We start from the raw sequence: 15,547 nt of genomic DNA, 5'->3' as shown, positions 1-15,547 counted from the left end.
ACATTCACTAGCTAAATGGATAAATATACTGCGAGACCGACATGCCACATTCTTTTGACACGATTTTCTGTAAAATTGCTTTGTTAACATCTGTGTTTTTCGTTTCTTTTCTTTATTCTTCATTTTTCTCCCTTAAACTCTCTTTCCAATGACAATAACATCTATCGAGAACTATGTATATGTATACGACCGAGATGATTTTATTTGCTGTATCCATGTTTTTTCTTGCAATAATAATAAAAAAGTTTAAAAAAAAAAAAAAAAAAGATGGCCTTAGGACTCTGTGTCCTTTACCACTGCTAAAGTGTTTGTTCTCTCTCCTTCAAACAAGTTAGATTAGCTTATATCCAGTCGCCATATTTGATTTACTTTCAAGTACCTAGTGAATTGGCACTCCCAGTGCCCAGGGCCTGTAACTAAATACTACTAGTGGGCCCGTAGCACTGATCCACTTAAGCAGCACTTTAAACATGTCCCAGGCCTGCCACTGCAGTTGGTGTGTAGCAGTTTTAAATAGCCATTTCGACTTAGCAAAGTAAACCTTTTGCCAGACCCAAACCTTCCTTTTAATACATATAAGTCACTCCTAGGGTCGACCCTGCCAGAGGGCAGGGTGCAATGCATTTGAAAAGCAGGACATGTACTGTAGAGTTTTACATATGCTGGTAGCCCTTTAATTCTTTTTTCCATTACTGCAAGACCTACCTCTCCCAAAAGATAACATTGAAGTTATCCTATTCCATTTTATGTGTCATTTCCGAATGGGAACAGGTGATCATTTTAGTTGGTTTCTCTGACAATCCCAAAATACTGTGAAATCAGATTTTAATTAACACATTTTGAAAATACCACTTTTAGAAAATTGGTATTTTCTTGCTTTAGGTATTTGATTAATTAATTGTGGGTTTCTAACGCGCTAGAATCGACTCCCGAAGGAGTATCTCTGCGCAGTAGACCGCTGGGGAACCCGTCCTGGCTTTCCCTGTGAGATGGTCCCTACTGGGTATCTCCAAGGTGAAACCAGGCATCCCCGGCGTATGTAGGGGGCCGTTGTGGAGATGAGGCAAGCTAATGCCCAGAGTTGCGGAGTGTGATCCCTGGTTAGAGTAGGCTCCGAGGTGAGAATTATCGAGTCCGCTGACCCTAGTCCACAACCCTGCCGCGTCGGGAATTGAACCCCGGTCCCGGGCCGTCCTCTGCTCTCGGGTCTGCCGCCTCTAACCAGTGAGCCACACCACTCCACTTTGGTGCTTGCAGCCTGCCTCAATGTCACATGACTGGGTGTAGATGACAGCTGGACTTTGTGTATTACTCCTAGACAGTCTCACACAATGGGGAGCTTAGGTGTGACTGAATGGACCACCACTAGCAGGATGAGAGGGAGAAGTGAACCCAGCCCCACTTACACTTGATTAGGATGATTCCTGTTTCCGCACAAAGGGCTGCATACCCCTTGTAATTAGTCCGAAGCCAAGGCCAGGAAGGCAGGGCACCTGTGAACATCAAAGGCATGCCTCTAGAAGCTTCTCCCCAATTCAAAGGCACGCTGGATATAAATACTGGACCTCAAATACCAACTCTTCAGTACACTTCTGGACTTGTGGATACTCTTCCAGGAAGAACTACTGTGCTGCTACAAGGACGGCCACGCTGCTGTATTGCTGATCTAAAGGAACTTCTGCCCTGTTCTGCTGACCTGCTGCCCTCTTGTCTGGATGAGAAGGACTGGGCCTGCATCTCTTGAACCCAGAGTGACTCCTTGGCTGGTATACTGATCTGAAGTCTAAGGACATAACAGGCTTTCAACAACCTTGCATTTGAACTGGGACTGCCATCTGCGAGTCTACCCGCTGAGTAGTGCCATCCAGTCCTGGACCCTTTGAAGGGAGCTCAAGGTGCTCTTCTAGCTTCTGTGGATTCAGAAAACTGACACATCTCCTCTGCTGAGCAGTACCCATCGGAAAGCCCTGCATCCCTGCTGCAGCCTGCCCCGCCTTCAGAAATGTCATGGCGACACGCATCCTCAGCATAGACCATCACATCTCTTGTCAACAGCAACCTCAACGACAACACCAGGCTCAGCATCACAACTCCTTGGTCCCGACGCATAAGCCCAACTGGGTGCCGCACCCTCAACACCGGACTTCACATTGCAAGTCACACTGACGGGATCCTCAACTACAACGCAGAAACTCGCATCGCAGTCTAGCCACATCTGAGAACCGAAGCATTGCTTCGGCTGGGTGATGCATCTTCGACGTGGGTCCTCGCAGCACTTCGCAAACAAGGTGTTATGGTACTGTGTTCAGTATACCTAACTGGGTCCCTGTTGCTGGTCTACACTGCATCAGGATCCGCTTGAAATTGTGACTTGGTCTCGGTCCCGAGTGACCAGATATTCACAATTAGTGCTTTGTGCGTTTTGGTGCTATTTTCACTAACATCTTTAAAATTGCATATCTCTGATTCCACTGATTGGATTATTGTCATTTTGGTCTTGTTTTATTTGTGCAAATAAGTTCTATTTGTCTAACTTGGTGTGAGGTCCTTTTGTGTGGTGTTTTCACTGTATTACTGTTTGTAGAGCTGCACAAATACTTTCCACGTTGCCTCTAAGTTAAGCCTGACTGCTCTCTGCCAAACTACCAGCAGGTTGAGCACAGGTTAATTTAGGGTTAGCTTGTTCCTCACCCTGGTAAGGATGGTGGTTGCTGCTTGACCAGGGCACACACCCCAGTCAACCAAAAACTAAATTTCTCACATATTTGATGCTGCCTTCACCAGTAGATTGCATAAATCCACTGATGGGGGAAGCCTCTGTTATACCTTTCAAACTAGGTGGCTCCTATGTAACTCCTCCCTTTTGTTTACCAATAGACTTTAAAGGCTCTGCCTTAGTCTTCTTTTGATCTCTTCACCTCCCTCCCACACCATGTGATACAAAGAGCATACATACAACAAAGGGAATTCTCTGGGCTTTCCCATGGAGACTTTAGGTTGGGTGAAGTGAGGTGCAGCCAAGAATATCTAAGGAGCACACCATGGCATTAACTGTGGTCCTCCCTGAGTCTTGCCATGACCTCCTCACAATATCTGAAGCTATTATTCCTTCCTTAAAAATCGTTTGGAAATCCTCTTTACTGTCCCTAAACAGGTCCGTGAATTGTACCACTCAGCTCCAAAAGTAGTAATTACACAATGCACAAAGAATACACAACCACTGTATGGCATTCTTTCACCAAACCTAAGGATATATTTCCTCTCAAAATAAATGAAGATACTAATGATAAATTAGAATGAAATCTCTTGAGAAGAGTAGATAATTAAAGGATCTACAGGTGTGTTCCCTCGTGAATGGATGGATAGGGATGAGTGGATCTAAATACAGTAACCCGAACTTTGTTGCTTTTGAGGAGAAAAGTGTGAGTAATACCTACAACGTGAGAAAATGGATGTTGGTTACTAGAGGTCTTATTAGTGGTTTTGGAAGTAAAGTTCAAACATTACAGAAATCGGGACCCCTTGAAGAGAGGTGTCAATGTTCAGCATTCTTATTACTCTATTTTTGACTTCTAAGCAGGAGAAAATATAAGATAGAGAAATTCAGTGGGGTGGATTTCAGTCCACTGGGGGATGGAGGCAGGGGTAGTATGGTATAGTCTTTGATGTTGCATGTCTTGAAGTCAATTGATATTCAGAATCACAGTAATGGTGGTGCTCCTCCTAAAGATGAGAGGGTCTCATCAAGTTCTAATTCAGAATAATCGCCTCCACTGACGCCTTTTCCAAAATAACAAATAGAGACAAAGATTTGACATTCACCCTTTTTCTTTGAAGAATAAACACTGTGAATTTTGAGACCATAAAATTACGAAAAACTGCTTTAAAAAAAGGTGACCACCATTATCCTGTAGAAGGCCTCTATTAGAGAGATTCAGAAGTAAGAAAAAGTGAGGAAACGAGCACCACATGGGAGCATATACACAGGAGTTCCTTTCACTACAACATTTCTCCCACACGTAGCAGGTTCAGTGCGATGGTGATTTCTGCGCTCGTGTTGCCTGTCAAACAGAAACTTGAACGATTATGTTGAGCGTCCTATCATAAAATGTTTCCCCCTGATTCAGTGAGTAGCACTCTTGCAATGATGATGCTCCTGGGATGTGAGAAAGGTGACAAATTAAATAATAAATGGGGCAAAATTCTAATGAAACTGATATGCCAGATACAGTGCAGACTGCGGTATAGCTTAAATGTGGGGGTGGGGGTGAACGGGGAATCAGGCGAACAATAAATAATATTTTTAAACTCACCTGTCGAGGTTTTCATCTCCGGGTCTCTTCCTAGAATTTACTGGGGCCCATCGGCTCCCCATCTAATCCGGGCGCTGCCCTCAATAGCATAAGTGCAGCGCCAGGATTGGTCTGAGCAGCCTGGTTTGCCGCTCAGACAGTGCCTAGGAGTCTGTGCTGTGTCTCCAACCCGGCTGTGCAACACAGCTGGGTTGGAGAAACCTAAGTGTGCGTGTCTGTTTGCGTGGCCTAAGACGGCCAGCCAAATAGACATGTGCACTTTACAGTGCCCATCACTCAAGCCCCTGTCATGGTCTGTCCTCGTCCCGCCCTACACTGGCATCGGGTCTGTCAGTCAGTGGAAAATAAAATGATAATTGTATTTTTCGCTGATTGACTGACAAGTGGGGCGACGCTCCTATGCCATTACGAAGGAGACGCCCCTGTCCAGCCAGTAGTACTATAGGCATTAGACAGCCCAACCGACGGTTCAACATTTCCATTAGAAGGCTGCCTACTTGCCTATTGTTAAAAACTTCAGCGTAACAATGCAGTACTGTTTTAATAATTCTTAAATAGAGAGGATAAACATACCTTAGAAATTTCCCCGTCGTGGCCTTCTAATTTTGCGATGCACTTTTTAGTTGTTGCACTATACACCCTGGCGGAACCTGTGAAAAAACAGACATGTTAAAGACTCGTTTTCTCAGTTTGGATATTTATACCCCAATAAAAATTTAAATTAAGATAATGTCTACGAAGCAATCTGTATTAAACACTATTACAGTGTTGATCTAAATTCATACTTTCTTAAAAAATAGTCACCCCCACTAAACATTTAATAAAAACGCATTTCTCACAACAAAGTGAAAAAGCATTGAATTTGTTGCGTGCAGTTTGTCAATACATCTCTGACTTGTTCAGAGCAACACCTTACTGCATTCTGCATATGCACTAAAGCGATAAAATAAGTTAAAAGAACACCACACTGAACTAGTGGTGTTTAGTGGCTAAATATATGAAAAAACAACAGTTGAGTATAATTTCACAATTTTGTCACAAGGCACACCACTGTGAACTGAGCTACAAAATGTTATTTTGTAAGAACCAACAGGACCCCTACCACTGCCTCTTGCATTGTCTTAACTGATTTCCAAGGATGAAACCTTGGGTGTGAGATTAGTGATTTCATGTCGTTTTGCTAATTTTAGGATGTAATGTAATGTGTGCCAGACTATAAAAAAAGGGAAGTCTTTCCTATAATGCATAGGACATACATATCAAGCATATACTATGTTTTATAAGGCAAACCACTTAACCTCCCTGTGCCTAAAAAGGAAATAAATGCGTGTGAAGTAGTCTGGTTCGGATGTAAAGTGCTTTAATCTTCTAGGGCCAGGTTCACACTATAATTATTCTGAATATACAGAGGTGGAAGAAAAACTTTCAAAGTGAGGCAAAGCATCTCCCTTTGAAACTAATAGTTTTTAAAGCCACTATTTTTAAAAACCCACACACAGTTTCAATTTCAGTCTTTTAGCAATTGTAATCAATAGTGTATTGAAATATTTATTTAAAAAATTATTTAAATCCAATCCAAATTTTAATCAGGAAGAAGATTACACACAGATCCAACAATTAAATTGCGATAATAACACCTACTTTTAGCCCAGCCGGCGCGTCTACGTCACAGCCTGCATTTTATGCACCCCAAGGCAGAATAACCTCCCCCAACTGGCCACAAACACTGGAGCACGACTGATCAAAATGATGGGTCAAAATGACAATGTGGTGGGAGGACAAAATGGTGCCTCTAGATCCAATTTTTCAGAGCTTACAGTGGTGAAAAAAAAACTTTCAAAGTGAGGCAGAGCATCCCCCTTCAATCCGTTTTTAAACCCCCCTCAGTATTTTGAAAAATCAATACCCAGTTTCAGCTTTTGAGCAATTGTAATCAACAGTGTGTAGAAATATTAATTAAAAAATTGTTTAAATCCAATCAAATTTGTAATCAGGCAGATGCTTACACACAGATTCAACAACCCGTTAACCCCCCGCTTTGCCTGCCTACACGTGCCGCACCACCAGACGGTCCAATAGTGAGACCTCTGAATGGCGTGCAGACACTATCAGCCAGATTCATCAATGTCAAATTCTGCGATTTCTAAATTGCGAGAAAATGCGAATCGCAAATAAGAAATCGCAGAATGGCATTCATGAATATTTGCGAGAAAAAAAAGCGAATCGCAATCAGCCGCAATCGTCGATTGAGAGTCCCCAAAAATCGGTAAATATTCGCAGATTTGGCCGATACCCGTGTTGAAATTGCGATCTCGCAATAACCGAAATCGCAAATTGCGATCTCACTAACTACGAGATCGCAAAAACGGGAAGTCGCATCCTGAGCACAGTGATGACATCACAACCAGGAAGTAGGCAGGTTCCACCCTCATTCAGCAGTGAGAGCCTGAAGTAGAAGCAGCAGTGTCAGAGCTCCCCTCCAGTGTGCCTACAGGAGTAAACCAGGAGACACCCCAGCGGCAAGCATGTCACAGGAAGCAGCAGGTGAATCTTCCAGTGGGAGAAAGAGGAAAAAAAAAATTTCAGAGCAAGAGCTCGAATTCTTGATTGAAGGAGTCTGCAAGGACCACCATCGGCTCTTTGGTAAAGACTCCAGAAGGGTGCCTGAGGCCGATAAAAGGCGGATATGGTTGCGCATCCGCGCAAAAGTGAACTCTGTGGGGGTGACCCAGCGCTCCGTGGACGAGCTCAAAAAGCGATGGTATGACCTCAGAGGGTGGGCAAAGGAGAAGATTGCGGAGAGGCTGGGGGAGCGTGTGGCGACAGGTGGAGGGGAGCCCACTGTCCCACCGAACATACCACTGGAGGATCGAGTGGAGGACACCATCAATCCGCAGGCATGCGTGGGTGTGATCCAGCTGGACTCCTCCCGACCCACCCAAGACACACCAGGTAAGTGCCATGCGACTGCGACCCCCTGTCCCCTAACAATGTCCATGACCCCATATCAAACCCCAGTCATGCAGCCAAAGCACACCACTAAAGCGCTATTGCATTGTGGGACATGTAGTCTGACCACAATTACCACCTTGCCCCATTAAGCCAGACATGCTTAGTGTGAGTTAATCCTGCAGCGAGTCAGGGAATGGTAGTCTGCATGCATGTAGGAAGCCTAAATATGTAAAAAAAATGTCACTAATCAACGTCCACTTTACATCACAGGTGGCGCTGAAGTCCCCAGCACAGACAGCGATGCCCTGGTAATTGAGGACATCACGGTGGACACAGAGGGAGACACACATCTAACCCCACAGCCCGGACCATCAGTGCAAGCTGCCGCACCAGCGGTCGTCCAACCACCTGCCCCTGTGGCCAGTGCCACCCCTGTGCCAACAGGTGCTGCAGTACCACTGCGCGTCACACAACCACCAGTGGGGCCTGCAACACCAGCAGCAGTTCGCCAACCAACCCGCCTCCCTGCAGCTGTGAGGAGCCAGACAAGCGGACTGGTGAGGGAGCAGCGCAACAACAATTCCCGCGCTGGCAGGGGCCAAAACGTGCGTCCAGGTGGGCTCTCCATTGAGCGCCGAATGCTACATGTGCATCAAACCCAGCCCCGTCATCTTGCGGCTATCCACCTCCAACTGAACAAGACCGCCCGTAATGTAGCACACATGTCAGACCGAGAGGATGAAAGCTGCTATGGAGGCCAACACACAGGCCATGTACAGCCAGCGGGATCTCAACCGCCGCAGACACCGCCAGCTGCTGACCCGCCTGTCAGCATACACGCGGTCTAACTACATAATTGGGAACGCAACTTCCCAGCTCTCGCGACGCTCCTTGGCCATGCAGGTCCAAATGGTCCAGTGCTGCCAGGACGTCGCGAGAGCTCTGGAGCAGGTGTCAACAGCAGTGCAGGGCATGCAGGCTACCGGCCATGGCCAGGCGGGGGGGGGGGGCTGACGACACCAGTGAGGCTACATCCAGCCATAGCAGCCAGTCCGTTCCACCGGTGGTAGCACCCCGCCGCAGCAGCAGGCCCTCTGCTGCCTCAAGGCGGAATCAGGAGGAGGATGAAGAAAGGAGGTTGGGAGCAACTACCCGGAGGCGGCACTGAACAGTAGGACATTTGCATGAGGGTCCATGCTGCCGCTACAAGCATGCCCTCCTGAAGAACAGACATATGACGCAATATGTCATTCATTTACCAGTTTGGGGAATGCCCAGTTTATTGTGCTGTAACAATTACAAATATTCTGAATAACTAAGTCTGACTCATGTCATTATTAATGTTGTCATGCATGAGTTAAGTAATGGGTGTGGGGAGTGGGTGCACTAGAAATAGTTCATGCAGATTTGGTTGCGGCGCCTGTGTCCTTCTGCAGAATTCTCACCGCGTGTGTGACGCACATGTGCAGGTGGTCGGTTGTCCCCTTCCGACTCACTGCCAGAGATGTCTACAGGTATCCTGTGCTTGGTAGCAATGTTGTGGAGGATTGCACACACGGCCACAATGCGGCAGCAGACCTCTGGCTCGTATTTGATGGCCCCACCAGTCTTGTGCAGTATGCGGAATCTGCTCTTCAAAAGGCCAAATGTCCTCTCAATGCAATTTCTTGTGCGTATGTGTGCTGCATTGTAACACCGTTGCTGGGGTGTTGCAGGGTTGAGGTATGGTGTGAGGAGGTACTCACGGAGAGCGTAGCCGCTGTCACCTGGATGATAGGAGCAGAGGGTGAGTGCCTGTGCTGCGCAGCTACATTATCACAGTGTAATATTGTGAGGCATGTGTACTTACCCAGTAGGTGTCCTTCACCAAAGTCTCCCCTGGCCAGTCGTGTGTGAATGCCACTGTGCCGGAATATGAAGGAGTCATGTGTGCTCCCCGGGTACTGTGCCACTATGTCCGTGATGATTGTCTTTGCATTGCACACCATCTGGATATTGAGGGAGTGGTAGGACTTGCGGTTGCGATACATGTATTCCGTTTGTGCTGGTGGACAGATGTGGATGTGGGTACAGTCAATGCATCCTATTATATGTGGAAATTGTGCTACGTTGTAATTGCAGCTTGGTGTCATTCAAGTCCTGTTGGCTGGTGGGGAATGAGATGTAGTGGTGTAGCCGGGTCAGCATGGCCTCCAGGAAACTCCTTAGGCAGCCGGACATGGTGGGCTGGGATATCCCCCCTGCAACAGCGACTATCCCCTGGAAGCTTCCGGAGGCCAGTAGGTGCAGGCTGTACAGTACCTGCACATGGGTGGGAACGGCATTGGTCCTCCTTGTTGGGTGCTGCATCAGGGGGTCTAGGTCCCGGATTAGCTTGATGATCATTGCCCCATTTAGGGGGTACTTAGCGTAAATTTGCTCCCTGGTTTGGCCCAGAAGTGTGACTTGCTGACGGAATATCCGCTCCTGGATCCTACGTCTGTTCTGTGCTGCTCGCTGTAGCCTTCGCCGCCTGACCACCATGTAGAGTTCTGGAATTGTGAGAGTCCTCAGGCTCCAGCTGCATGTCCTTAAGTGTGTTTGGTCAGGCCTGCACCTGTTGGTAGTTTGCTAAAGTTTTCTTTCTTTTTTTTTTTTTACTTCCTTACTGGTTACCACCTGGTTTGGGTTCTCCTTAATTTGCGCGTCGCAAATAGCGATTTTCGGGTTTTTCGCAATCAGCGATTTTTCATGAATGGCGATTGCGATTATTTTGCGAGTTCGCAAATGATTTCTCAGAATCTATGGTGTCTCGCTATTTCAGAATCGCAAATGGGCTTGTTCCAGGATTCTGCGATTTTATTTGCGGACTCGCAATTTTTATTTTGCGAATTCGCAATTTTGGTATTTTCACTATTATGAATTCCTTTTCTTCAAATTGTGATCGCAATAGCTAATTCGCAGCTATTGCGATCGCAATTTGGCTTCATGAATCTAGCTGTATGTACCTTCACTCTCATTTATGCCCAGCTTCAGAAGGATGGGGCTGCCTACAGTTTCCTCTTCAGGAAGATGCTGAACGATGTTGCGTTGCCCCAGCCACTGTATAGGTCTCCAATGAGACAGCAGAAACTGTAGAAAGATGTACAGCATAACATCTTGAGGGTAACCAATGTAAACAATATGCCTACAGAAAATACCTTAAATGCTATTCTTTGCAGCAGGCAGAGCACATGTCTGGATGGAATGAACATACTTCGCTCACCTCTCTGTCCTCCACTTATTGTTCTAGTCCTGTTCTCAATAGGAGCCCACTAAGATTAACCGCATGCGTGCTATTTCAATTCCGCTCCTGTGCTGAGTTTTTTAAAACCGCACTTTACGTGACGAGCTGGGCTCGTCATCAGCGTGCGAGGAGGCTACGCCATGACGAGCCCAGCTCGTCATGAGCGTGGAAGGGGTTAAGGGCCAGATGTATCAAAGGGTTTACCCATTCTGTGTCTATGGGTAAAAGTGTTCATACATATGGCCTTTACTCTATATAACTAATCACTGTCCATTTTCTGCTCTCTGCCTCAAAGACCACCACAATTTACTCTGTGTGGAAATCGGATATCTGCAAAACAATCAAAGACATCATGCCCTTCCCTAATTTGATGCCAGACCTCCATATAACTGCAATAAACTGAAAACTGTAATGCAATCAACTAAATAGTCACCAAACAATACAAAATCTTTAGGGGCAGATTTATGTTGCCTGAAGCATCTCTGCAAATCAGCAGAGATGCGCCAGGAAAGATACGGCACGCAAGTTTATCCTTGCGCCACCCATGATGCGCTGCATTTACAATGCGGCGCACCATGGCGCAGGAATAAACAGATGCGTGTCGCATCTAGGGTGTGAAGTTGGCACAGTGCTTGAAGTTGCATTGCGTGCGGAACGCAACTCCAGCACTATTCCAACTTGCCCTATCTCTAACGTGGTGCGCCAAGCCTTACGCCTGCTTCAAGCAGGCGCAGGGATTTGACGCATCAGCGTTGGGAAAGTGACTCCGTGAATTCTTGTAGATTTCACTGAGTCACTTTTCAGGGGCGTTCCTGCGACGGAACGCCCCCCCTGCGTGAAAACGCCCACATGAAACCTGACGCAGGTTTCATGTGGCGCAGGGCCTTACACCGTGACGCATCTCCATAGATGCGTCACGATGTAGGTATGTCTCAACGTGGTGCAGGGTTTACGCCACCGCGTCACAGAAGTGACGCAACGGCGGCGCAAAAGTGCCGCAAGTCCAACATAAATCTGCCCCTTAATGCCTCAGCTGCACAAAGGAAAATACTCCTACCTCCTGCATCTCTTTATGCAATGTCCCAAAGCACACCTATTTAAACCTTCTTCCTCATACATTGTTGAGAACACCTCTGCATCCCTTAAATCCACTATGTACTGCAACATTGTCCCGTTCACCATTAATAAATACCTCTCCAGAAAAGCACTCGCATCACACAAAAGTCAATGCACCCTTTATACAAGGCATTTTCCCGATGCAATGAAAACTGGAATAATACACCCACTACTAGAAAAAAAGAAAACCCATAATATCTGATAGCTTCCAATCCATCACAAATCTACCATTCCTTAAGCATAACATTGAATAAGCACTTGCTGTTCAGTCAAAAGATCAAAATGAACACACTCCAGAATCCAAGCCATGGGAGGAGCCTTTCTCATTTTAAAACGGGCCCTTGCCAGTTGCCCCGGTCCTTCTCTTAGCCACGTTAGAATCAATGCCCATCAATTTAAGATCAATATACTTTTGTCGCTCATGCGGTCGAATGGCAGATGATTACACAGGTTCTCAAATCTCTAGAACCAGCCTCAACTCATCCAGTTAGGCATTTCCAGCTACTACTGGTAAGGAGTACCCCATTATTGCGCTAGAAGTGTTAGCTTGGACCACACACCCAAAAGAGGCACAGCAAAAGCAGCAAGCAGCGCAATCTTCCTTCAGGTACAGCAAAGCACTTGAGATGAAGGTGTAATGCAGCCCCTACAAGACCACAGTGCAAACTGTTGCTGAGGGTGGTGGGGTGGATTACCAAAGGAGCCAAATGCAATGAAAGAGGAAGTAAAAGGAGAAACATGAGAGGATGTGGCCTAACGGCTAGGGCGGTCGACCTCAAATCTGGGGAACCGGGTACGAGTCTCGGCAATGACACTCAACATCCTGGGATTCTGGGCAAATCACTTAATCTCCCTGTGCCTAACAAAAAGATGAATGTGTCCTTATGTAAAGCAACTGGTGCTCATGTAAAGCGCTCTGAAACCCGATACCTTCGGGTCAAGTTCGTGCTATATAAAACACAGGGAAAAAAAAAGTAAAGTAACAAAAAGAAAGTTGTAGCTGTGACTTGATCCTCCATACCATCACTTGCTCCTCCACTGTTTACCCGCCCATCACTATTTTTCTATTTACATCTTTCATTTGTTTATTTATTGAGGGCCTGGTGGCTGCAACTTACTGCAGAACCTCTACATAATGCATCAGGCGGGCAACTAGAGCCAAATTTCGGGGGGGGGGGGGGCTTAAAAATATTTCAGGTGGGGGGGCTAATTCTTCCGAACTTAGACAGAGTGGCTGTAAGAAGGGGTGAACACACAACAAAAGCCTCATTTACAACTAAAAGGTCTTTTAAAGAACTGTTAAGTACTGGGATGCGGCTGCAATTAGATGCTCGCCAGCCCGCGAAGCTGTGTCAGCCCGGGCTGACACAGACGACAGGGGGGGCTGAAGCCCCGTGAGCACAATGGGTGTTGCGCGCCTGTAATGCATGCGTTTGCAGTGGCGTCACTAGGGGGGTGCGGGGGGTGCGGACCGCACCGGGTGACACCCTCATTGTGGGGTGACACCATCTGGTTACGGTTACGCTGTGCAGGAGCGTAACAAACACCCTTGCAGCTCCCCAGTCTTCAGTACTTGAAGGGGGCACCCTTCGAGAAATTAATCCTTCCTGCCTGCGCTGGGCTTGGCACCAGCCACGGATCTATTGTGTATTTTCCTGCTGCTCCCTCTGTCAGACTGTCAGTCCCGCCCAGCCTGCCAGGAACAAACATAGTTGCGAATCTTCGGCGCGGGCGGGGCTGCTCAGAAATTCATTGAAAGAGGCTGTGCTTCCTGCTCTGGTCTCGTATTTCCCTGGAGCAGAAAGCCATTGAGCGCGAAAAAAGGAATGACGAGGTTAAGTGTGCCTGCTGTTCACACTTAAAATATTCAAAGACAGTTAGTGGCGCTGCCGCCTGCCCTTCCAGCGTTATACCCACCTGGAGGAGAACCGTATGCGACTCTGCACCCACTCGAAAAATACCTTGAAATGCTCCTCTGCTGCAGTCCTGCCCGTTTGGTCATAAAACTTCCAAAGCTGGGAACGTCGCTGCTCAAGGGAAAGGAGCAGATAAACCGTGAGCATGAGGAATATTAGGCAACAACTCCGATCTTTCTTTGTTACTTACGATGTGCATTTTAGTCATTGCATGCCAGGTTATCAAATCCGGGGCTTATTTTGGGAGCAGAGCAGAACACGAGTTAGCAGGTCACATTATTGGCCCGTTTTAGAATCCTAAGCACACAGGAAGTGCTCCAGTGACTGTGATTAGAAAGCCTGCACTTGATGGGGTCATGATAAACTTTCGACACAGCACCTGCTCGGGCCTCTACATGCCCCCCACCCCTCCACAATGGGAGGGTCGACGGCTGCGTCAGAGGCCTACACATATTTGTTGAGTAGGCTGGGGCACGACCTGTATAGACGCTCCGCAAGGCCAGAGTTGGGCATGCACAGAATAAGGTAAGGTGAGTCCTTATTATTATAGGCTGTTCTACGTGCTGTAGCTGCTTGATGGCTGGCACTGCACCAACTGTATTTCTGCAACCACTACCTTAAATTGAGAATATCACCGTGAGAAGTTGCTGTTGGGAGCTGGATAGCAAGCCTCCAGCCTAAGGATGAGTTTGCAGGAATAGCAAAATGCAAAGTAAAGGACAAAGTATTTGTAACAAAACCATGCACGTCTTTAATTTTTCCTGTTCAACCCATCAAATATAAACCATGCAGTTGCAGATATGAGTGTCTAAGCGCATTAAATCAAATCGCAAATCAGGAATGGACTAATGTAACCATAGGGCTGTTTTTGAAAGGTCTATTGGTTGAGAGGGGAGATGGTGCAGGCTGAGGGGGAGATGGTGCAGGCTGAGGGGGAGATGGTGCAGGCTGAGGGGAGATGGTGCAGGCGGAGGGGAGATGGTGCAGGCGGAGGGGAGATGGTGCAGGTGGAGGGGAGATGTTGCAGGCAGAGGGAGAGATGGTGCAGGCAGAGAGGGTGATGGTGCAGGCAGAGGGGGAGATGGTGCAGGCAGAGGGGGAGATGGTGTAGGCAGAGGGGGAGATGGTGCAAGCAGAGGGGAGATTGTGTAGGCAGAGGAGGAGATGGTGCAGGCAGAGGGGGAGATGGTGCAGTCAGAGGGAGAGACGGTGCAGGCGGAGAGGAGATGGTGCAGGCAGAGGAGAGAGATGGTTCAGGCGGAGGGGAGATGGTGCAGGCAGAGGGTAGATGGTGCAGGCAGAGTGGGAGATGATGCAGACAGAGGGTGAGATGGTGCTGGCAGGGCGGAGATGGTGCTGGCAGGGGGGAGATGGCGCAGGCAGAGGGAGAGATGGCACAGGCAGAGGGAGAGATGGCGGAGGGAGAGCTGGTAGATGCAGAGGGAGAGCTGGTGCAGGCAGAGGGAGAGATGGTGCAGGCGGAGGGGAGATGGTGCAGGCAGAAGGTGAGATGGTGCAGGCAGAGGGTGAGATGGTGCAGGCGGAGGGGAGATGGTGCAGACAAAGGGAGAGATGGTGCAAGCAGAGAGGAGATGGTGCAGGCAGAGGGTGAGATGGTGCAGGCGGAGGGAGAGATGGTGCAGGCGGAGGGGAGATGGTGCAGGCAGAAGGTGAGATGGTGCAGGCAGAGGGTGAGATGGTGCAGGCGGAGGGGAGATGGTGCAGACAAAGGGAGAGATGGTGCAAGCAGAGAGGAGATGGTGCAGGCAGAGGGTGAGATGGTGCAGGCGAGGGGAGATGGTGCGGACAAAGGGAGAGATGGTGCAGGCAGAGGGGAGATGGCGCAGGCAGAGGGGAGATGGTGCAGGCAGAGGGTAAGATGGTGCAGGCGAGGGGAGATGGTGCAGGCGAGGGGAAATGGTGCGGACAAAGGGAGAGATGGTGCAGGCAGAAGGGAGATGGTGCGGACAAAGGGATCGATGATG

At 47.9% G+C, this 15,547-nt stretch overlaps 1 protein-coding gene across 1 annotated transcript in view; it reads right to left on the bottom strand.

Moving 5' to 3' along the window:
* DAW1 (dynein assembly factor with WD repeats 1) overlaps positions 1 to 15,547 on the bottom strand; it is a 242,789-nt gene that overhangs the window by 52,558 nt on the left and 174,684 nt on the right. Inside the window, exon 11 of the mRNA XM_086944817.1 lies at positions 4,887 to 4,963. Within this exon, the coding sequence (XP_086800943.1) occupies positions 4,887 to 4,963 (77 nt within the window). The remainder of the gene's footprint in view (positions 1 to 4,886; positions 4,964 to 15,547) is intronic.

Source organism: Lissotriton vulgaris, chromosome 11, assembly GCF_964263255.1.
Source record: "Lissotriton vulgaris chromosome 11, aLisVul1.2, whole genome shotgun sequence".
Taxonomy (NCBI): Eukaryota; Metazoa; Chordata; class Amphibia; order Caudata; family Salamandridae; genus Lissotriton; species Lissotriton vulgaris.
This window is presented reverse-complemented; position numbering and strand designations above follow the sequence as displayed.